Genomic DNA, 23,179 nt, shown 5'->3' with positions numbered 1-23,179 from the left:
CAACGTTTTCTTTTCGAGCAGTACCAATGAAGCAGAAACGATGCTCAACGAATTGAACGAAGCAGGGAAGAGAATAGAACTGCGAATAAAGAGAAAGAGACAGTATACCTCGGACGTTCTATGAACTGGAAAACAACTTGAAGGAAGAACTGAATAGAAGAATGAGAGCAGCATGGGCAGCATTCGCACCCGGGAAGCTACGGACCAAGATTTTCGTGCCCATCTGTGCGACTCGACAGTTCTTCCAGCGCTCTGTTACGCGACGGAGACGTGGGCAGACACCGCAGCCACGTCTAGGAAGCTACTTACTACCCACAGAGCCCTTGAGATGTGTCTCCTGAAGTTTAACCGGCGTACACAACACCTAGCTGGTCTTCGTAGCTCCGACTTATGAGGAATGTCCCGTCTTCACGACCCAGCGGAATAGGTATCGAAAGCAAAACATAGATGGGCCAGTCACATCATGAGAAGAATCGACGACAGATGGACTAAAAGAGCGCTAGAGTGGATCCCAAGAGACGCTAAACGCCCCGAGGGAGACCGCCAACGAGATGGGGTGACGTGTTCGCTGCACGGATGGACCAGCTGAGAGCTCAGCTGGATACGGCTCAAGGACCTCGTCAACGTCATTCACGAAGCTTGAGAACATCTTGGATGACAATGGCGAGGGAACGAAACGAGTGGTAGAGATGCTGGGGCCCGCACGTCCAGTGAAGACGGGCCATCTAAGTATCTAAGTAAGTAAGTATAACGGTGCGAGTTGTGTAGGTCGTACTTTCCCAATGTGTGCACTCGAACGCCTGATTGCGGTTAGTTAAAACAGGGCCACCACGTGCAGGTAGCAGTCAGAATCGCATACGCCGCCCCAAGGACTATATGTACAAAATATATTCTAACAGTTACGATTTCTATCTTTTTCTACGATTATAAGTTTGTCTTAACTCGGCTCCAAGTTGCACTATAGTTAGTCGCTGATACTATATATATATATATATATATATATATATATATATATATATATATATATATATATATATATATATATATATATATATATACATATATACATATATATATATATATATCACTTTACATTCTCCCTTGTTTAAGAAATCAATTCAATTCAAAGAAAAGGTAGAAACATTTGTTGACTGGTGATCAGTCGGCGTCCTATCCACAAGATATGCCTGCAGGGGTATTGTGCCTGCAAGACAGTTTTCGCGTGAGTAACACATATTACTAGAAAAAGGAGGCAAGTACAAGTAGGACTTCAAAAACAAGTAAAGCCAAGTTCCAAGCATTCAAGTTTGGAATCTGATGAGAACTAAGCTATCTCTTGAGTTTCACACACCACTCATCGCACATGTTCGATATCTACGCAGATTGCAACAGTCATTATCGCTGTCGGGACATCTATGACCGTTGCTCAATCTGCCTGGGACGAGAAGATGAGCGGGGCACCCTGCATTCGTAGCGGAAAGGTCCGAATTCGGTACCGACCGCAGCGCAGTACAATTATCGACGCCAAGGATATATTCTGACAGCCGCTCTGGGTACCTTCTGATGCGAACCCTCCTCAAAGCTCACTCAGTGCGTGTTTGTGTGAGTCCCTATAACCTATACCACTATGATTCGGGCTAGGGATCCTATTGCGGATAACGAATTGTTAGTGAACCACCCTACATCCACAAAGCCACTAAAACACAGTAGGCAGATTTTGTTTCGGCGGTTGCGCCGCTTCGAGCACAGCGGCTTCGCTTCTGGCTTCCGTCGCTTTGTATTGATTATTCTGAGGTGGTATCATGTCATGTCTCTGCTTTTCACCTCGCATAGCAACTTCAGAGTCTAATCGTTATTCAATGCGAAACAAAACGTATAATTAGCAAACTGCAATAACTGCAATACTGATTTGAGGATAGGTTTGCTCAAAAGCTCAATTTTTGAGCACGGATATTCAGAGTGAGAGTTCAAAGCGAATTGTTTTCTACGAATCTCTTCGAGTACTTTCATGAAGAACAAGGAAATCTTGTAACTAGAGTCTTCATGAAGGAAGCCTATTTTATGCATTTACATAAAAATTAAGAATTTAGGTTAGTCATGATATAATGGCCAGGCAAACAGCAACACATTCAGCTCGACTTATTGAGTGGAAACTGATAGGGTGCATTGTGCAGGGTATACTTTGCTAGATGTTAAGCAGCTTCATTTGATATAGAAGCGTCGATCATGTGCAGCATCATATCTTAGTTCAGATTCATGAATGTACTTTATTTCCTACTTGTTTTATCTTCATAGGTTTGTGAAACACTTTCACTACAAAGAATGATGGATGCAACTACTAAATGTTCTGATTTTTTCATGTGCTTCTGAAAAAATATTACTAAATAGAGCAATATCCAAACAATGGTAGTGGTGGATTTTAAGAAAAATAAAGAAGAGTCGAATGAAAAAAGCCTCAGTTGTGCTTGAGAAAAGTTAATGATGTGTTTAGTAACAACTTATTCAAAACATTTCAACATGGATGCTGTTGGAATGATGTATACGCCTGAACTTTGAATTTTAGTTTGTTAATAAATGGAATAAGTTCCAACAACTTCTGAGGTGTCTGTTGCCTTACTTGAAAACAAGCGCATTCTCACATAATAACGATGAAGTAATAAAGATAATTTTCTTATGCTATATAATAACGGGTTTACGTGTGCGTCACGAAACTCCAAAAAGGAACGAAGACGGGTCCCACGGCATCGGATTGGTGCGCTGATGCCACAAAGCTGTAAGATGAGGTGCGACGGGTCTCTCGACGTCCTATTGGTGCTCTGTTGTGCAGTAGTTTCGAGCAATTAATTCATGTGGATTTAGCAGCGAGTAAATCAGACGTTGTGGACCAATTCATAGCCGTGGTCACTGCACGTGTTCCTCTGTATGTGTATTTCTTTCCACATTTGCTTAAGGTTAGTAACGTGCCTTCCTCAGAAAGTGGAAACACACATGCAACCGGATGCTCAAATAGTAGCCAGTAGTTTACGTAATCTGATGTGGAGCCTTATCTTCATCAATAATGTGATGAGGTTCACTTCGTGTCATTTCATGTTAGCAAATCATTCTGCAATAACTCTTCGGATAAGCGGGAGGAGAACCCAAACTTCGAGTAATGGTCTCAAATTAAATCTATATTATATTGGTATGGAAGGACTGGGCGGGTGTAGTGTAGCGGTTAGAAGTTCCGCTTCCTGCACGATCGATCAGAGGTTCGAATCCGAGCCTCTCATCCCTCCGGGGTCGATAAATTGGTGCCAGACTTGTCTGGGAGGATAAAAGCACTGACTTGACACATCGGCTAGCCACCACAAGTCATTGTATAGGCCAGATACACGTTCGTAAACCTCAAACGATTCTGAATTGAAGTGAACGTGGGGGCGCATCCCAAGCGGATTGATTAACGCCAGAAACTTTATCCTTTAATTTTATGGAAGGACTGTTTGAAGTTGAAGACTGAACTGAGTTGAATGTTCTTAAAATGTAGAACTGATGCGTTTAGGAAGAAAACAATGAAATCTTTCGCTTAGGTTTATTTAAAAAAAGAAGAAGGTGTTGTTAGAAGAAAATATTTTTAATTTTACAGAAAACGTCACTACTATTAATATTTATTGATCAGCGAAGGCGAGTGAATACCATTAAAAAAAAGTCCGAAATTCGCCTTTACCCGACATGTTCAGTTTTTCAGTATATATATATATATATATATATATTATTACTGTGTTCTGCAAAATTTAAGAGAGCAGAGGTGCAGAAGTGCTGGCTGAAGCTGCAGAGGCGGGGAAAAGTATCCGCTATGCCCGTCGAGACTTCGCCAATCGCAAGACGAGGATGACTGCTCTCCGGAACCCAAAGGGAAACAGCCATTGCATCGAGAAGGGGGATGGAGAAAATCATCTACGACTTCTACTCTGATCTCTTCGACAGCCATGTCCACTTGCCTCCTCACCATCTGAGGGAAGATGGACAAGTCATTCCAGAGGTTCTCCCGTCCGAAATACGACATGTTATCATGTCGGTAAGAAATCGTACTGCACAGGGTCCCGACAGAATAAGGCGAGAACATCTGATGAACCTTCCGCCAGTACTCATCAACACCAGTGGAAGACCAGCAAGACCGTATTGTTGTATAAAAAGGGAGATCCACATGACATCGGCAACTATCGTCCAATCTGCTTACTGTCCGTCATCTACAAGCTCTTTACAAGAGTGATCCTTAATAGGATTGAAAAAGTCTTAGATGAAGGACAGCCATGCGAGCAAGCAGGGTTTCGAAAAGGATTCAGCACGACTGACCACATTCACACTGTTTCGAAACTCATCGAGGTATCAGGAGAGTACAAGATGCCGCTCTATCTCACCTTCATCGACTTAAAGAAGGCCTTCGACTCGGTTGAGACGGAAGCGGTCGTGGAAGCCTTGGACAACCAGGGCGTCCCTCCTCAGTACATAATGGTACTCCGAGAGTTGTACAGTAACTTCACGACCGGAATTTCGCCATTCTACAAGAACATCATCATTGACGTGAAGAGGGGGGTCCGACAGGGTGATACAATTTCACCCAAAATATTCACAGCCACCCTCGAGAACGCAATGCGAAAGTTGGAATGGGACGACATGGGAGTGAAGGTTGATGGTCGGCAGCTACACCATTTGCGCTTTGCTGATGACATCGTACTGGTAACACCTAGCATCAGCCAAGCGGAACGAATGCTGACCGAATTCGACGAAACATGTGGATGCATCGGTCTTCAGCTGAATCTACAAAAGACGATGTTCATGCGGAACGGATGGGTCTCGGATGCCCCATTCACGCTCAACGGAACGAACATATCCGAATGCACCAGCTACGTTTATCTGGGTCGGGAATTGAACATGATGAACGACCTGACCCCCGAACTGGGCAGGAGGAGAGGAGCATTTTGGGGAGCATATAAGAGCATCGAGGATGTAGTGAAGAAGACCAGGAACACCCGACTCCGTGCTCACCTCTTTAACACCACCGTACTTACTGCTTTGACCTATGCTTCAGAAACCTGGGCATTTCGCAAGCAGGAAGAAAACGCGGTGAGCGTCATTGAACGCACAATTGAGAGAGTGATGCTAGGAGTATCCCGTTTCACGCAAGTGAGGGACGGGATTCGAAGTTCTCTCCTACGTCAGCCATCGAAGATTAGAGACGCCGCCGCGTTTGCCAAGGAAAGTAAAATAAGGTGGGCCGGACACGTGATGCGCTTTGATGACAACCGTTGGACCAGAGCCGTAAGCGACTGGGTTCCTCGCGATATGAAGCGCACTACAGGAAGACCCGATGGTCAGATTTCTTCACGAAGTCCTTGAAAGAAAAATATGATGCTCTTCGTGTCCCACGCGAAAGGAGGAACCACTGGGCTACTCTGGCACGCGACCGGGACAAATGGAAAAATTACTGGCGCCCGCTCGACCAGTTCGAAGATCAACGGGAGTCAAGGTGATCAAGGTGATGTATATATATATATATATATATATATATATATATATATATCGGTCAGCATTCGTTCCGCTTGGCTGATGCTAGGTGTTATCAGTACGATGTCACCAGCAAAGCGTAAATGGTGTAGCTGCCGGCCATCCACCTTCACTCCCATGTCGTCCCATTTCAACTTTCGCATTGTGTTCTCGAGGGTGGCTGTGAATATTTTGGGTGAAATTGTATCACCCTGTCGGACCCCCGTTTTCACGTCAATGATGATGTTCTTGTAGAATGGCGAAATTCCGGTCGTGAAGTTACTGTACAACTCTCGGAGTACCATTATGTACTGAGGAGGGACGCCCTGGTTGTCCAAGGCTTCCACGACCGCTTCCGTCTCAACTGAGTCGAAGGCCTTCTTTAAGTCGATGAAGGTGAGATAGAGCGGCATCTTGTACTCTCGTGATACCTCGATGAGTTTCGAAACAGTGTGAATGTGGTCAGTCGTGCTGAATCCTTTTCGAAACCCTGCTTGCTCGCATGGCTGTCCTTCATCCAAGACTTTTTCAATCCTATTAAGGATTACTCCTGTAAAGAGTTTGTAGATGACGGACAGTAGGCAGATTGGGCGATAGTTGCCGATGTCATGTGGATCTCCCTTTTTATACAACAACATGGCCTTGCTGGTCTTCCACTGTTTAGGAACCTTGCATTCCGACAGATAAGGTGTAAAGAGCCTCGCCAGGGTGTCGATGAGTTCTGGCGGGAGGCTCTTCAGATGTTCTCGCCTTATTCTGTCGGGACCCTGTGCAGTACGATTTCTTACCGACATGATAACATGTCGTATTTCGGACGGGAGAACCTCTGGAATGACTTGTCCATCTTCCCTCAGATGGTGAGGAGGCAAGTGGACATGGCTGTCGAAGAGATCAGAGTAGAAGTCGTAGATGATTTTCTCCATCCCCCTTCTCGATGCAATGGCTGTTTCCCCTGGGTTCCGGAGAGCAGTCATCCTCGTCTTGCGACTGGCGAAGTCTCGACGGGCATAGCGGATGTTTTTCCCCGCCTCTGCAGCTTCAGCCAGCACTTCTGCTCTTCTCTCTTTAAGGTCTTCCTTTATCGGCTCTCGGCAAAGCCTTGCGAGCTCGGACGTGAGTTCTTGGTTCCCTGCGGCTCGTGCTGCTCCACGCTGGCGTATCAGCTCAAGAGTTTGAAGAGACAGGCGCCTCTTGGTGGTTTTAAAACTCTCAGCCTTCTTCGCGCAGTCGTGAAGGTGTTCGACGAGCCGGTCATATTCGATGTTGTCCATTGCGGAATCTTCCCAAAAGCCGGCTAGCGTAGCGAAGAGATCCCAGTTGATGGTAGTCCTGGGATTTCTTTCTCTGAACTTGGCGGCTTTCTCTGCTCTCCTTGTGAAGGAAAATCTTCCTCGGAGAAGGCGATGGTCCGATCCCGTATAGAACTTTGGTACAACACCGACGTCCGTCAGGCAGAACCTTTTATTGACGATGATGTGGTCTATTTCATTACGGTACCCTCCACCGGGTGACTCCCACGTCCAGCGTAAAGAGGAGGGCTTCTGGAATTGCGAGTTCCCATGGATGGTCTTAGTCGTCATGATGAACTCGGAGAGCCTCTCTCCCTGGTCATTCCATTGTAGGCCGTGGGTCCCGATGTGAAGTTCCTCCGGTGTTCTTCTTGGGTCAACCTTAGCGTTGAAATCGCCAATTATGACCTTGTAGAAGGCATGATATTCTTGGTAGAACTTCTCCAGGTCCATATAGAAAGCTTCGACTTCTTCTTCTTCGTAGCTTGATGTTGGAGCGTAAACGACGAAGATAGTCAAAGCTGGTATTGGGCCACATCTTCTCATCCGCAGACGTCCGATTCGGGTCGTAAGTTGTTCGAAAGAGTCGATCTTCTTTGCCATACTCGTGTTCATGAGGACGCCAACTCCATCAACACCTCTACTGTCGCATGTTCCTAAGAACAGTTCTTCTCCAGTTTCATGTACGGCGTTGAGAGGGTGACGTCGTCTCGTCTCGGTCAGTCCGATGACGTCGTACTTGATCTTCTTGGCTTGCATCATCAGATCTTCGATGGCCGCTTCCGATGCAAGCGTACGTGCGTTATAAGTACAGATCGTCATCCTAGTCCTTTTCCGTTTCGGTAGCCTACATGACTCCTGCAACCCCGTCCTACCTGGCGCTACCGTACCAGGCTTTCCTCCGGAATCAGGAGAATCTTTTCTATTACTGTGTTTTGCTTAAAAATTTTTAAACCCATGGGCAGGTTGCAAGCCTCTAGTCCCATGAGTTTCTCGGAGAACTTTCGTTCTCCCGGTGTGGACATGTGGAGCTTCTTTGTTGGAGGCGACTCCAAACCGCCTCCCTTGCACCTCCCAGTCACTTGATTGCAGGCTTTTGGCCGGACCGACGTGCGGGATACAAGGATGTCATGAGTCAGTCCTGGCTCAGCAGAAACAGGGAGTCCATCCCCTGAATCCACCTGCGTCTCTGGGCAAGAGCAAGGTCGCTTTTGGTCCGCGATTAGCCCTCTATCCGCCACCTGGGGACGCGCCACGTAGCCTCGCGACTAACTGGCTGTGATCCCTCTAGTGAGGGAGATCCGTGGGATAAAGGGATAACTGCTGCAAATCCTACCTCACGCATCGAAGCGGCGCAGCGTTGGCCCTGGTTGTCGGGCAGCTATGGTGGCGAGACAACACCCCTGTTGGATCATACTGCTAATGTCTACTAGCTTCAGAAGCTAGGGCGTCCGACGGAAGCGACGCGCATTGACATTGGGCAATGTGGCAAATATGCGAGGGCTACCGGCTAGAGGACGGAGCCGGCCAAAGAAGTTTGTCAGCCATCGCTAACAACATCCAGTGCGCTTGGGAACTCTTAACGTTGGGACGCATACCAGAAGGAGTGGTGAAGTGGCAGACAGTATCAGAAAACGCCGTGTTGACATATGCTGCGTACAGGAGACTCGCTGGAAAGGCTCCAAATCAAGGGAATCAGGCGATGGCTACAAGCTCATGTACCACGGCACATCAAATCGCAATGGCTTCGGTATCATATTGAACGAGACGTTTAGAAATAGCGTCACAGCGGTGAATCGACTATTGGTTCGCCTGAGGGCCTTAAAAGTAGACACAGGAAAAATAGAACTGCGGGTCGTCTCTGCTTATGTGCCACAATCGGAGTAGACTTCAACGAACACGTCGGTTCTCGGAAAGGCGGGTTCAAGAGTTGTTATGGAGGATGGAGCTCGTAACGACGCCGAGTTGGGAATCCTGGAGTATGCTGTTGCAAGTGACTTGATCATTGCTAACACGCAGTATCGGAAAAGAAAATCGCATTTGATCACGTACACCAGCGGCGGTCGTAAAACAAATAGATTTCTGGATGTTACGCCGACGAGATCGCCGACTTCTGCAGGATTCAAAAGTCATCCCTACAGATCATTTCGCCGCCCAACACCATTTGCTTGTCATGGACTTGAAAATCTCCCGTTCAAGGCAGAGACATCTAAGGACTGAAACACAGCGCATCAAATGATGGAATCTGAAGGATCGAAAGGAGGTATTTTTCGCGCCCGTGGCTCCATCTATACTTCCCCACCCTAATCGTAGTGTGGAGGAAATGTGGTCGTCTACTTCTAGCGTCACACGTTTGACCACGGAGAACACTTTGGGAAAAACAACTCTAGGTAAGCCCAATATACACAAGGCTACGTGGTTTTGGAACGAGGACGTTCAGGCGGCAGTTCGTGAGAAGACCAAATATAAGCTCTGGTGGAGGACACGTCAATCTGAAGATCGGGGTGCTTACCTAGCGGCGAAGAGGGATTCTAAGAAGGCAGTCTCCAAGGGGAAGTCGGACCGCTACAAGGATGTGTACGACATGCTTGATACCAGAGAAGGCAACCGAGCAGTGCATCATTTAGTCAGAGCGCGTCATCGCTCAACGTTGGATATGGAGCACACCAAGATTGTTAAAGGAAGTGATGGAGCCGTTCTGCGTCGCTCTGGTCTGAGCTTGGAGAGGTGACGAGAGTACTATAATCACTTGTGTAACGAAGAGTTCTGTCATCCTTCCATCACAACTGTTCCCAGCGGCGAGGGACCTGTTCTACCAATTACTGTCGTCGAAGTCAATGCTGCCCTCGCAAAAATGAAGTCGAACAAGGCAACCGGTCCTGATGACATACCTAGTGACGTCTGGAAGCTGCTAGGAGATCGAGGGTCCGTGTGGCTCGCAACTCTATTTAACAAGATCGTTGCAGAAGAACGGACTCCAGAAGTTTGGCAAACTTCCATGACCGTGATTGGAAAGGAAAAGGAGAGATTGCTGACTGCACTTCGTACAGGCCTATACGACTGCTGTGTCATACGATGAAGGTTTTTGAGCGTGTTCTGGAAGCTCGTTTGAGGAAGATTGTCAGCGTTTCACTCAACCAGTGCAGCTTTGTGAAGGACTGCAGCACTACAAATGCTACCCATGCTGCCCGTATCCTCCTAGAAAAACATCGGGAGAAGAACGGCAGTGTGTGTCTTACTTTTCTCGATCTCGAGAGAGCTCTCAAGATCGAGAAAGCTGTTATGAGATCTAAAAGCTCTGGAGATCGAAAAAAACACAAGAACTGTTATGGATGCCCATGAGGTCGCTCAGAGTACCAGAAGAATATGTGCGGTGGACGAAGTTGCTTTATGCGAAGCCTGCCAGCGTTGTACGATGTGCTGCTGGAACAAGCAGACCATTCCCTGTACAAGTAGGAGGTCATCAGAGTTGAGGAAGATTGTCAGCGTTTCACTCAACCAGTTTCACTCAACCTACCTGGCGCTACCGTACCAGGCTTTCCTTCGGAATCAGGAGAATCTTTTCTATTACTGTGTTTTGCTTAAAAATTTTTAAACCCATGGGCAGGTTGCAAGCCTCTAGTCCCATGAGTTTCTCGGAGAACTTTCGTTCTCCCGGTGTGGACATGTGGAGCTTCTTTGTTGGAGGCGACTCCAAACCGCCTCCCTTGCACCTCCCAGTCACTTGATTGCAGGCTTTTGGCCGGACCGACGTGCGGGATACAAGGATGTCATGAGTCAGTCCTGGCTCAGCAGAAACAGGGAGTCCATCCCCTGAATCCACCTGCGTCTCTGGGCAAGAGCAAGGTCGCTTTTGGTCCGCGATTAGCCCTCTATCCGCCACCTGGGGACGCGCCACGTAGCCTCGCGACTAGCCGGCCGTGATCCCTCTAGTGAGGGAGATCCGTGGACATATATATATATATATATATATATATATATATATATATATATATATATATATATATATATATATATATATATATATATATAGATATATATAGATATAGATATAGATATATATAGATATATATCTTGTGGGTATATATGCGTGACGTTCAGTTTTCCAGATATATATAATTATATATATATATATACTGAAAAAGAAGAAAATCCACAAGATATATATTCATATCTTGTGGATTTGCTTTCGAAAAAGAAACAGTGCCTAGGATTCTCGCAAACTCGTTATTTACTCTGTTATGTACTTGGAATTTAATAGAAAGAAGACGAGTTTCAGAATAGTCTTATTTGTTTTTTATGAGTAATAAGAACTCGTTTTACAGCTTAGATGGCTACAGATGAAATGAAAGGAAATGTCTGGTTTCGCCTTAAACCCTTTGCGGGAGTAGAAGATAGTCAGATTAGATCAGAGTTAGATTTTATGGGCTTGACAACAAGTCGATTTCTTGAAGGGATCAAAACTTTTAGGTAGCCATTCACTGCTGATCTTCCTTCAAGTTACAGCACTACATCTGATAAAAGCAGTTTTCACTTTTGTTTTTCTGCTGAATGTCGTATACCTAAATTACACTAAGTTCTGTACGCCTTAATATGTGTTTATCTAGAATCGACAACCCCGTCTTCCTTTTCCTTTTTGATCCGACACCCGTCTTATGTTGAGAAACTCTCAACACACGCTTGACCCTGGTTGTAGATTATAAGTATGGGCCTAACCTCGTCCCTTTCATTGTCCTGATTAAAAGTGTGCGAATCTACGAGGTACCCTAGAACGCGCCACTCTTGTGCATGCTTCAATCCCCTCAGCAGCTTATTGATCGGTTTTACTTGAGTTGCACACATTATCTATCATAGAATATATTACAAACCAGCAGTCGCTTGATGCTGTCGTTCGATATGTTCGCTAATACAAAATCACTTTCCAATTGTGCTCCCAAAAGAACCCGATTTATTGGAGCAGTCAAGGAAGAGACGAAGGAGATACACAGTAGAATTCTACCTTTAGATGGACTTCTCCCCGTTTTATCTCCATCCTCAATGAATTGTATCAGCGGGTGTGTTGACACCACTCAACCAACATAGAAAACCAAATAGATATCACTGGCAAAGATTCGAAAAATCCGAGAATTAGCATCTAACGGAACCCTGCGTAGCTCGGTGAGCGACAAGAGTGGAGAGTTCGTAGATGTGCCACAAACACTAGGCCGAGAAATAACAGAACATCCAACTTACAAGACTATCTTTCGCCGAGTTACTGAAAAGATCTTACTGCACGATGTAATCGTTTGAACCATGTTTGGATAAGCGTCGGTAGGAATGAGGGTTGATGAAAGGACCTTTCGCAGGTTAAAAATCGAAACCTGACTGTTCCGTCTTTTACAGCTTGATTAAAACGCATAGGCTTTCAAGCAAGGAACGACCTACGATCAATGTCAGCGGAGGCCTGTAAAATAAGGCCAATAATAAGTTGTGCAGGAGGACCAACTAATCGTATTTCTTGGTTTCCAAATAGAATTGTGAGGTCTTTTCATCTATCAAACAGTTCATAATTCCTTGAAAGTATCAGAAATACCAACACCAAAGATAGTTGTGTCATGGAGTCACTTGACGCGACGTCTTTGTACACAAATGTTTAAGGCGGTTACAGGTGTTGTCTGAAATACAAGACAGACGCGGCCGTAGTATAGAAACTTCTGGTCTAAGCCAGCAACGCATAATGACGCTGATCAAAGAGGGCCTTCCAGGCCACATTTCCAAATGGTCAGGGAAATACTACTATTAGGTCAGAGAACTTGGTATGAGCGAAAGGCTTAGTCCAGACCTTGCCGTTTGCTTCATGAGAAAGATAGAGCAACCAGTAATAGAACGTCTTCTACAAGTGCGCTACCGAAATATTGATGATTGCTTTATTGTAACATCAACGCAGTCCGAATTGGATGAGTGCTTTAGAATTTTGAATGAGCAGTAGCAGTACATAGAACTCACTCAAGAACAACCAAACGATTTTTGGCTGCCTTATTGAAATACTCAAATAGAACTACACAATGGCATCGCAAGCAAACGGTATCGTAAGGAAAGCTCAAAAAGCATCCTGATAAACGCAACCATTTCTCATCCTGTTAGTATGAAAAATGCAATTGTCCGCAATATGGTCAAAAAGGCTACCTCAATGTGAACATGAGATAGAGGAACTTGGGGAATTCACTGACAGTAGCCATAGACATATGTAGCTAGTTTAAACGGCTACACGAGGTCGAACCCCAACATCCAATCTCGAGCTAGAAAAGAAACAGTGAGAACTACATGTTAAGGTAGAATTCCCTTGTGGCTCTCCTTCGTCTTCGATTCCTTAACTGCTGCGATAGACCGGCTGCGACTGTTGGTTCGTAATAGACTCTATGATAGGCAATGTGTATCAGAGTGTTGGGTTGTTTCTCTATTCGGTAAAACTGAAGTTTGCACGAAGAATGGAGTAATCTACGAAATATTAGGTTGTTCGGATATAAACGAGACTTTCGTTACGAATTTCCAACAGCAATTTGGATACTTTTGGTTCCATTTTGTTCCTGGCGTTTTCCTGTATATTTTACTTTCTTTTTCGTTTATTTTTGACTTCTGTAATATTTTTTTTATCTCATAAAAATAAAAATTTATTTATTTATTTTTATTTTATTGAAGATGTGATTCTGCAAAGTCAATGCTACAAATGGTTTCAACGCTTTGAAAATGGAAATGAGAGCTTAGAAGACGAAGAACACCGACGTCGTCCTCAAGCGGTAGACGACGAATTACTGAAGAAGGCGATCGAGTCTGATCCGACACAAACTACAAGAAAACTTGCCCTAGAGTTCGGATGTTCGAATTCGACAATTAACGAGCATTTACATACAATCGGGAAGACAAATCGGTGCGGCAAATGGGTTCCTCATAAGCTGAGTGATGAAAATAAAGCTGTCCGTAAATCGAAAAAAAAATTGAAGAGTTGGGCTGGAAAGTTTTGCGATCGGACTACCATCTATTTCGATCGATGCATCACGGATTGTCGGAGAAAATTTTCAACAATATCGACGAAGTCCGATCTTGGATAGCATCATACTTCGACTCACAGCCAACCAAATTCTTTGAGGAGGGCATACACAACCTGCATGAGCGTTGTAGTTAGTTGTGGGGAATATTGTTCGGAATAAAGACTTGTTATAAAAAATTTTGTGGTGTTTGAAAGCTTCGAATCCGGAATGAGCTTCGAATCAGAGCAAAAGATAAAGTAACCGTAAACAAAGTGCATCTAGGAGCAGAAAAGCGTTACCCTCAACACCATCTCCGCGTAACCTCTATAAAGAACCCGAACCAGCTCGCGAGCAGACACGAAATTCAGATTTCTGCTTTCTGGGGTGTTGTCCGCTTATAGCCATCATGGACGATTCACCCTTAACAATCTCACGCGTGAGCAATGGCAGGGTTTCCGCGAAATCACTACAAGAAGGAAAATGTGTCTTTCAGTAAACGATAAAGGTGGGGAATTCGTAGTCATATCGCATCTCTTGATCAGGAAATAACAAATCTTCACTTGCAAGATCAAGCGATTCATCGCCGTGTAACAGAGAAAGAATTTCTTGTGCAGTGCAAACGCTTGAATCATCTATGAATGTCTATATTTAGATCTGCTGGTCTTGACGAAGTTGTAAGTCACCTCAAACTTGAGAAATCGATCTGTTCGGTGTTCTATAGCCTCAACAAAACGCACAAACTGAAACCCGATGACATGAATTCAACATCAGCGGCAACATTCAAAATCCGACCAATAATAAGTTGTGTAAGAGGACCAACGGATCGAGTATCGTGGTTCCAAAATCAAATTGTGAGTCAGATTTTGCCATCTCATTTATCGAACAAAAACCATTTTCTTGAACGATTACGCAATGCGAGAGTTGAGGACAACTGCATAACAGAGTATTTTGATGAACCTCACCCTATACGAATATAAAAAAACAGTGAGGCAATACAAGATCTATCCGAGATGATAGATTTACACGGTAACAACACGGAAACATATGACCTTATTAAAACTCGCATAATAACACTTATCAAGGAATGTCTGAATTGTAATATCTTCAAGTGGTCCTCCACAACGGTTTACCGCCTCGCAGTGGAGGTGACACTGAGCGTCGAACTGCGATGCACAGCGGAGGTTCGTCCTCCGGCAGGGTCTCCCATGCTGAGAAGGAGTTCGACACATCCGACATTCCGACTTCTCGGAATCGGAAGCCTAGCTAAGAGTAAACAACTGTTAAGATTCACCACCGTCTTGGCAAAATGTCGCAAGGTGGTTCCCTGATCCATATAGGTTGGGCGACGACCTGTGGTGAAACTAAGCTCGCCGTGGCATGGCTGCTAAGTTCGGGGAAAAGTCTTCTTGCCACTCCAGCATATTCACTGCCTCAGTACCCTGCACACTGGGCCCTGCCGTCTCAGACGTCGGACGGGTGTGGCGACCGGTGAGAGGCGATCAAATCTCAGGTTGCTCAGGACGTCTTTGATTCTACACCAAGGCGACACACGCACGACTCGCCACTGAGACTGTGTATGTACAACGCGAGAACAGTGTCCACCGACGCTGACCTGCATGCCCTTCTCCGAGCTGCAGAGCGTATCAAATTTTACGTGATTGCTCTGCAGGAGACAAAGTGCAGAAGGAGCGACGTACGACAGATGAATGACGGTACACTAGTCATTCGTGAAGAGAAGGTCCCGTTGCGAAATGTAGGCGGTGTTGGTTTTGCTGTGCACCCATCAGTCGTCCACCTTGTCGATTCTCACGAGACCCTGCCACCTCGTATGGCCATTCTTCGCTTCCGCCCTCTGCGCCAAAAATCAATCAGTATCATCAACTGCTACTCACCAACATCAGCAGCTGATGAACCCGAATTGGACGCGTTTTACGAGGAGCTGGAGGAAGTGATCCACAACTAGAAGTCCTTCTACAAATTCGTTGTCGAAGACTTCAACGCAAAACTAGGAAAGGCCACAGAAAAGGAATACGTAATTGGAAGATTTGGACTAGGGGACCGGAATGAAAATGGCAATCGTCTCCCCGGACTGTTGTCAGCCGCTCGCCTCTTTCATAAGAACTCTCTTTTCATGAGGAAAGATCATCGTCGGTGGACATTGGAATCGCCCAATGGCGCGACTCGTACGGAAATCGACCACATACTCACCAACCGGAGGTGGTGTCTACTTGACGTCTCAGTAGTCCCATCTTTTTGTAGTGGTTCTGATCACCTTCTCCTTCGTGCAGAAATACGACTTAGCCACACGATGGAAAAGAACATCTGCTATCGGCAACGAAGGAGAAAAGAAGTCGTCTACGACGATTGCGTACTCGAGGACTCCTTGTCCCAAGGTGACTGGCACATCGAGGAGCAGGAGCACATCTGCAGAAAAGCGTTGCAGGAGGATCTTTTGAAATACAGGCAGAAGAAGATTCTGGAAGCAGCACAAAGAAGAACGAGTCTAAAGAAGTGCCGCAGGGATCTCCGCGAATATAATATTCCGCTAGCAGCCTTGCTGAGCGAAGACGGGACTCGCACGTCTTCTCGTCGTGAGATGGAAATCATTACGGAGAGGTTCTACTCGAACCTTTTCCGTTCATCAACTCCTGTGTAAAGCCCGATCATCCCCAGTGGTGAAGCTCCACCACGGATTCTCCCTTCGGAAGTACGAGCCGCTATCAAGAGCATGAAACCTGGCACCGCCTCCGGACCGGATTTTATATCAGCAGACTTTCTTCGTGCTGGTGGCCATCCGCTTCATGTAATCTTAGCAGAGCACATGACGTCTTACCTTCAGAAAATAAGGATCCCAGACCAATGGAAGACCTCGCGAACCGTTCTTATCCATAAGAAAGGTGACCGAGAGGACCTTCGGAACTACCGTCCGATATGCTTGCAGAGCGTGTTATACAAAGTATTCACCAAGATCATCCTCACGCGCATATCTAGGACGCTGGATGAAGCTCAGCCTCAGGAGCAAGCTGGATTGCGTCAAGGGTTCAGCTGCTTGGACCACATCCAGACCGTGTCGAGGGTCACAGCGGTTTGCCGTGAATACCGCCTGCCCCTTGTTCTAACCCTCGTCGACTATGAGAAAGTCTTTGACAGCGTAGAAACGAATGCAATACTGTCAGCGCTGGTCGATCAAGGTGTGGGCGCGTCGTATGTCAGGCCAAAGGGGAACCTTAGCCAATTGCTACGATCGATGCACGACTAGGATACAGCTTTTCTACCGCCATCTCACCATACCCATTGGAAAGGGGGTACGACAAGGCGATACTATATCGCCGAAGCTGTTTACGGCTGCATTACGAACGGCTGCATTGCAATGGATAATGAAATAATGAGATCACTTTCCCTGGAAGAAAGGGCATACATGTTTTTTTTATTTATTCACATACACCAATGGTGCACCAGAAAAGAAGATAAAAAAAACAAAAAAAAAAAAACAAATGGAACATCCTTTGTCTGAGTCAGAGATTCTTAGAAGTAAAAAGAAACTACAAACTCTACTGAAACCGGAACCCAATTTATTGCCAAAGAAGACTGGTGCTGTCTCTTCCTGCGGTAGATAACAAGTGCTAATGTCAACATGTCGTTCTCCTACTCCAGAAGGTGAAGAATCCTCTTGTGACATCTACTATCTCCTCCAGAGCGCTTATCATTGGTCACGTTGCCGAAACATCAACGTTCGGAAAGCCAAATTCGCCCAAGGCATAGGGAGCACGTTGAGCTAAAAGCGAGTCTGACAGGAGACCTTAAGCAGGAGGGTTCACCAACTTTTGTGATCCTCAAACGACTGACCACCACAATCTAAACAAGCGACAGCCAAGAGCAAACCTGCCAAAGGATGCGGTACTTAGCAAAGAAGGTTATTCCGAAGTAATTGAGAGAGGAGTTAGTATGACGCATGAAATTAAAGAGAGATATGACCAAGATATGTTGATGGAAGATTTCTCTCGAACCTTCCTTTTGCTGACGACATCGTTCTTTTTGAGCAGTACCAATGAAGCAAAAACGATGCTCAACAAATTGAACGAAGTAGGGAAAAGAATAGGACTGCGAATAAACAGAAAGAAGACCCAGTTCATGAAGAACGCCTACTGCGAGGACAGAGGACCACAACTTGAAGGCTCCCAAATCGTGGAAACTTCGTCATACGTATACCTCGGACGTTCTATGAACATGGAAAACGACTTGAAGGAAGAACTGAATAGAAGAAAGAGAGCAACATGGGCAGCATTTGCAGCCGTCAGTGAAGCTACGGACCAACCGAGGGACCAAGATCTTCGTGCTCATCTGTTCGGCTCGACAGTTCTTCCAGCGCTCTGTTACGCAGCGGAGACCTGGACACACACCGATGCAACGTCTAGGAAGCTACTTACTACCCACATAGCCCTTGAAAGATGTCTTCTGAAGTTTAACCGGCGCGCACAACATCTAGCCGGTCTTCGCAGCTCCGACTTGAGAGGAATGTCCCGTCTTCGCGACCCTGCGGAATATGTATCGAAAGCAAAACATAGATATGCCGGTCACATCATGAGAAGAATCGACGAAAGATGGACTAAAAGAACGTTAGAGTGGATCCCAATAGATGCTAAACGCCCTCGAGGGAGACCGCCAACGAGATGGGGTGTTTGCTACACGGGTGGACCAGCTGAGAGCTCAGCTGGATACGGCTCAAGGACCTCGTCACCGTCACTCACGAAGCTTGAAAACATCTTGGATGACAATGACGAGGGAACGAAACGAGTGGAAGAGATGCTGGGGCCCGCACGTTGGTGAAGACGGGCCATCTAAGTATCTAAGTAAGTATCAAGTGGTCACGAGATGATGTCGCACAACTGAGAAGGCTACCAATAGGTCAACGATTAGTACCAGTACTGGCGGTCTGCTTTATCAGCAGAATCAAGAAAGCTGTGCTTTCGCATATTCCAGTAATGTATTGCAGATATATTCACGATTGTTGCATCATAACATCACCACAGTCCGAAATGAAGGAGTATTCTCGAATACTGAAGCAATACATAAGACTCACACGAGAAACCCAAAAGAAGACTAGCTTCCTTTCCTCAGCACACAAATAAGTGCTTCAAGTGGCATTATTAGGGTAACGTGGGATCGCAAAGAAAGTTGCAAGAACATCTTATTGCACGCCAAATCTGCACATCCGACCGAAATGAAACGCGCAGTGACTCGTGATATGTTCAAAACCACTAGCGAAGTATGCACTGACAACCAAACGGCACGAATTACGAAGACTAGCCTTGAAAATTGCATGTGCTAATAGCCATACAATACTTCCACATTACCGAAGAGCCCGCCTTATAAATAGCAGTCCCGCGCAAAAACAAAGTTCCTCTTGTCTTCCTTTCATCTCTGAAAGTGTCAATGCCGCTGGTAAACGCAGCATTGTTCGAGCACAATTACAATATGTCTGATCTTGGTAAATATTTCTCATGCAAACATCAAAAGCCAGCTTGTTAGAATTAGATTATACGATAGACACTGCGTTTGTGAAAGATGTGTTATTTGTCCTTACGGAAAAACAGGAGACTGCGCACAAATGAAGGTAATATATGAGATTGAGTGGTTGATGTGCAATGCAAGTTGCATTGGAGAGACCGGTAGGAATGATGGAATGAGGATTAATGAACATATGGCAAGAAAACGACGTAGAAGTTTGATAACACCACTTGGGAGAAAGCCCACAGCGGAAACGATTATAATGCGAAATGCTTTATACTGGCTCACGAAACAGAAACATCAACAAGGAAGACGTTGGAGGCGTTTTGGATTCTTAAAAGAAACCCCTCAATGAATAATACGAATGAAAGCATGTCGATAACGAACGAGTTCTTGCCACTTGTATCTTTCTGCGACCTATAACTGCCTGATATTGTCTGTGTGGATCAAATCATCTATATCGTCGCTGTGATCTACACACAGTAATACTCATTCAGTGGTACATTGAGTGACAAGTGCATGGTACCAGCCGCACCACATCTGGTGGAACAATACGTAAGACTGTTTTCAATGTATATGGGATTTGTTTTCACTACCTTGAACGATAATCGTGATAGTGACTCAGGGTAGTGTGGTACTTGACGGAATAAACGCAGCATTGTTCTAACCAATCTCTATTTAGGCCTCTGAAGACGGCAAAAAGCCGAAACGTTAAGCAAATAAAAATTTCCATCTAAAAACCTCGTAGGCACACTAATACATGACATAGACAGAAGATGCCAAGGTTTCAAGACAAGAAAACGTTCGACTTTCAAGAAGACTACTGTGTGGCTAGTAATACATGTGATTCAATCCACACCAAAAAGACGTGTTAGGCTTAGATCTTGCCAACCGATGAAAGTGTGGATTAAAGTGCCAGGAAGATTTTATACTACGAAGATTTTAGAGTTTTCCTGTGCTAAAACTCAAAGAAAAGAAATAAATTTTGGCACTAACGGCGGAAGCTTCGCAACTTGAGAAAACACGGTGGAGAACCTACCTATGATCATCGGGTATACTGGATGAAAAATATAGGCACTCCAATATGGAAGTCTACAGAAAAGCTCGCTATGAAATTTTGGGAAATATTAGATTTCTGACACTTTAACCCCCTTAGCGCTCAGAAGTATACATCCGCATCGTAAAAAAGTGAGCGAAACACAATAGCTAATGCCAAATTTTCCGCCTGTGGCGTTGCATGTGTGCTTCTGTTCAATCGGGTCAAGGTGGCATACACTTTCCTGAAGATGTTGGCAATTCGAATGTCGTGCTGGATTGTGCCTTGCGCAGCGCTTCAGAATATACCACATAAAAATGTTAAAGTGATATTCAATGTTGCAAATAAACGAATGTTGGTATTCAATTTTGTTTTATTTTTCCATCACAAATACGACAGAGAAGGCAATTTGCTCTTTTAGAAAAGCATATTAACACGAATCATGGATGGAATCAGAAGTGGTATCAAGTTTCTGTATGCTCAGATATAATATAATCACAACTTTTTTCAAAATACTTCATTCAAATGGTTGTGAGGTGCTATTTTTTCAACGCATGAAATGGCCGTGTTGTACAAAATTTCAATTATATAATAATGTTCTTGACGTATATATTCGCATGTAGTCGCAACGTGCCGCTACTGGTTAGTGCATTCATTATGTGTTAAGGCGCGCGACACTTAATTAACTTATCGTGTTGATACGAAAACATACCTTGTTCTCCTTTAAAAAAGTAAGCAGATATAGTATGCAAACCGCTGCAAAACAAGCTCGTCATTGTTGGTTGCATCAAGATTGCTCGAAGACACCGAACACCTTATGCGAAGTACTAGTTAGCTACTTGCGGAAAGAATGCGTTTGAAGGAAGCGTTGAATAGCAGCAATACAGCGAACCGAGTTCACGTTTTTGCAAGAGGTGGCTAATTTATCTGTGTTCTGTAGAAATAATGCGTTCATTACCTTGATACATTGCCATTCTTCTTCAGAAACATGCGGATTTTTTACGGACATGAACGAATGGGAGCATTGATGGTAAATTGTCCGGCACAACAATCCGTATCTCATCAACCGAAGACAGTCACTACATGTAGCATAAATACAGCCCCCTAAAACGTATTATTTCCGTAGCAGAAACAGAGTGCAAACGCATGTAAACACTACTTGTTTGGGTACCTCGTATACAAGTTTGCTTGTTAGCTGCTCAAAGTGGCGCTGCTTTTAATAAACGCAGTCAGGCACTTGAGTCTAGCCCTTGGGAGAGTAGGAGCTATATAACCTGCACTGTTATATAGCAAAAGCTTCCCATACACTGCAAAAGGTGATTTCGTTCAGCACCATGCCAGAGTCTATACCCTGAGAAGTCGAATGCCTGAGGGAAACTTGGAATCTTTGGCAACAAACATGCGTCTCGAAACACTGACCCGCCAGTCGCTATCAAGTGAACTCCAACAAGCCGCTCTATCCATGCTTCTGCGATATCTGCATGCACCGTTTGCTGCATTGCAGGAAACACGCATCAGGGATCGCCCTCTCATCAGTATCGACAATTACACCATGTACTGATGCGTTGCTGATGAAAGGAAAGTAGGAGGCTGCGGAATAGCTGTTGGGAACGATTATAACAATCTGATGGAGTAGTCTAGATCAACTTCGTCAAGATGTCTGTACGATTGCGGAGTAGGAGAAGACTCAAAGTCCGGAACCTAAGTGTTCACGCACCTACAAAGACCGCGGACGACCACAACAAGAATGCGTTTCATGATGAACTCAATACGTTGATATCCAAATATTGAACCAGCAGGATGCGTGTGCAAAGATGGGACTTCAACAACAATCCGATATGCTTAAAAAATGGTTCTACCCATGAAGCGAACATCGGACAACGGAAATCGTCTGATATACCTTTGCGTGCAGATGAATCTCATAATTGCATTCACGTTCAAGAGCGCCATCAGCTTAAGTGGCAGGGGATGACCCCGTTAACGCCAGAAGAGAAGCGAAAGCGGAAGATGCCGACCCTTGAACTTCAGCTCGATTACGTTCTAACGAAGAAAATCCGCTTGTCAGATATTCGGAAATCTATAGCTGTCTGGTACGTCGTATTCGATTCCAACCACCGCCCAGTTCTCGTCAGCTCGATGGTACGGTTCAGAAAAGGAGTCGTAGAGTTCAACATTAACCGCAGCTGGACTTGGCAGGTCTGATGATGAACGCAGAGAGAAGTTCGAGAGTCCATCACTATTGGATTAGGGACCAAGAAGAGAGTGGCTGACTCTTCCACTGAATCCATTCAGAACGCTGCAAAAAAGCGCTCCCATTTTCAACACCGGGGGGGGGGGGGGGAAGTTCGCCTTTGCATGTGCGAATACAAGATCCACGTACAATTCTGTATGTGTAGTCCGAAGTAGTAGTGACCTCAGCCAACAGAAGGGCCCGAGAAGTAGGTTGCTTTGTCAGCTGAAACACGATCGTGAGAACGAATGAACATCAAGAGCGAAGGAAGGCGTAGGAAGACAAGAACCCGACAAAACTCCATACTCTGCTAGGGCAGTATGGCGGAATCATGAACATGAACCGTTAAACACCGTCAGCCCCTAAATTCGTGCACGCATAAAGACCGACGTTCACTGCAGTCGGCGAAGAACCGCCGACAGAGTCAGAGGTTCTGGTCTGTATCCAGAAAATGGGGAATGGAAAATTGGCGGAGACGGTGGACGATGCGCAGAAATGCTGAAATCTCCTCTTCTTTCTGCTATTCTGAGATGACGAAGATTATCCGTTCAACATGGATTGCCGAAAGGGTAAATGACTCGTGGAG

The 23,179-nt window shown here is 45.2% G+C and overlaps 8 protein-coding genes across 11 annotated transcripts; 7 read left to right on the top strand and 1 right to left on the bottom strand.

Annotated features, from left to right (window-relative positions):
• Positions 1–3,919: 3,919 nt before the first annotated feature.
• On the top strand, positions 3,920–5,376 carry RB195_025142 (uncharacterized protein; the record flags this gene model as incomplete). 3 transcript variants are annotated; one of them, XM_064213169.1, is made up of 2 exons in its annotated part: positions 3,920–4,018; positions 4,087–5,376. In XM_064213169.1, the coding sequence occupies 2 exons, from the start codon at positions 3,920–3,922 to the stop codon at positions 5,374–5,376; spliced, it is 1,389 nt and encodes a 462-aa protein (XP_064069048.1). The 3 variants fall into 3 exon arrangements, with proteins under 3 accessions (XP_064069048.1, XP_064069050.1, XP_064069049.1); XM_064213168.1 differs by having other exon boundaries at positions 3,920–4,249; XM_064213167.1 differs by lacking the exon at positions 3,920–4,018 and having other exon boundaries at positions 4,381–5,376.
• Positions 5,377–5,510: 134 nt separating this feature from the next.
• Positions 5,511–7,634, bottom strand: RB195_025141 (uncharacterized protein; the record flags this gene model as incomplete). Its single annotated transcript, XM_064213166.1, has 1 exon — positions 5,511–7,634. The coding sequence occupies one exon, from the start codon at positions 7,632–7,634 to the stop codon at positions 5,511–5,513; it is 2,124 nt and encodes a 707-aa protein (XP_064069047.1).
• Positions 7,635–8,295: 661 nt separating this feature from the next.
• RB195_025140 (uncharacterized protein) lies at positions 8,296–8,574 on the top strand (the record flags this gene model as incomplete). The annotated part of the gene is made up of 1 exon (XM_064213165.1): positions 8,296–8,574. One exon carries the CDS (start codon positions 8,296–8,298, stop codon positions 8,572–8,574), a length of 279 nt encoding a protein of 92 aa, XP_064069046.1.
• Positions 8,575–8,747: 173 nt separating this feature from the next.
• Positions 8,748–9,032, top strand: RB195_025139 (uncharacterized protein; the record flags this gene model as incomplete). The annotated part of the gene is made up of 1 exon (XM_064213164.1): positions 8,748–9,032. One exon carries the CDS (start codon positions 8,748–8,750, stop codon positions 9,030–9,032), a length of 285 nt encoding a protein of 94 aa, XP_064069045.1.
• A 103-nt stretch (positions 9,033–9,135) lies between these two features.
• On the top strand, positions 9,136–15,782 carry RB195_025138 (uncharacterized protein; the record flags this gene model as incomplete). Of its 2 annotated transcripts, XM_064213163.1 has the most annotated exons (7): positions 9,136–9,539; positions 9,609–9,737; positions 10,547–10,668; positions 13,491–13,719; positions 14,472–14,670; positions 15,105–15,307; positions 15,362–15,782. In XM_064213163.1, the coding sequence occupies 7 exons, from the start codon at positions 9,136–9,138 to the stop codon at positions 15,780–15,782; spliced, it is 1,707 nt and encodes a 568-aa protein (XP_064069042.1). The 2 variants fall into 2 exon arrangements, with proteins under 2 accessions (XP_064069042.1, XP_064069044.1); XM_064213162.1 differs by lacking the exons at positions 10,547–10,668; positions 13,491–13,719; positions 14,472–14,670; positions 15,105–15,307; positions 15,362–15,782 and adding an exon at positions 9,794–10,154.
• Positions 15,396–15,782, top strand: RB195_025137 (uncharacterized protein; the record flags this gene model as incomplete). Its single annotated transcript, XM_064213161.1, has 1 exon — positions 15,396–15,782. The coding sequence occupies one exon, from the start codon at positions 15,396–15,398 to the stop codon at positions 15,780–15,782; it is 387 nt and encodes a 128-aa protein (XP_064069043.1).
• A 345-nt stretch (positions 15,783–16,127) lies between these two features.
• On the top strand, positions 16,128–18,646 carry RB195_025136 (uncharacterized protein; the record flags this gene model as incomplete). The annotated part of the gene is made up of 3 exons (XM_064213160.1): positions 16,128–16,435; positions 16,493–17,010; positions 17,625–18,646. The coding sequence occupies 3 exons, from the start codon at positions 16,128–16,130 to the stop codon at positions 18,644–18,646; spliced, it is 1,848 nt and encodes a 615-aa protein (XP_064069041.1).
• Positions 18,647–22,163: 3,517 nt separating this feature from the next.
• Positions 22,164–22,565, top strand: RB195_025135 (uncharacterized protein; the record flags this gene model as incomplete). The annotated part of the gene is made up of 1 exon (XM_064213159.1): positions 22,164–22,565. One exon carries the CDS (start codon positions 22,164–22,166, stop codon positions 22,563–22,565), a length of 402 nt encoding a protein of 133 aa, XP_064069040.1.
• Between the last annotated feature and the right edge of the window lie 614 nt (positions 22,566–23,179).

The sequence above is a fragment of the Necator americanus genome, chromosome X, assembly GCF_031761385.1.
Source record: "Necator americanus strain Aroian chromosome X, whole genome shotgun sequence".
In the NCBI taxonomy this organism is placed as follows: domain Eukaryota; kingdom Metazoa; phylum Nematoda; class Chromadorea; order Rhabditida; family Ancylostomatidae; genus Necator; species Necator americanus.
This window is presented reverse-complemented; position numbering and strand designations above follow the sequence as displayed.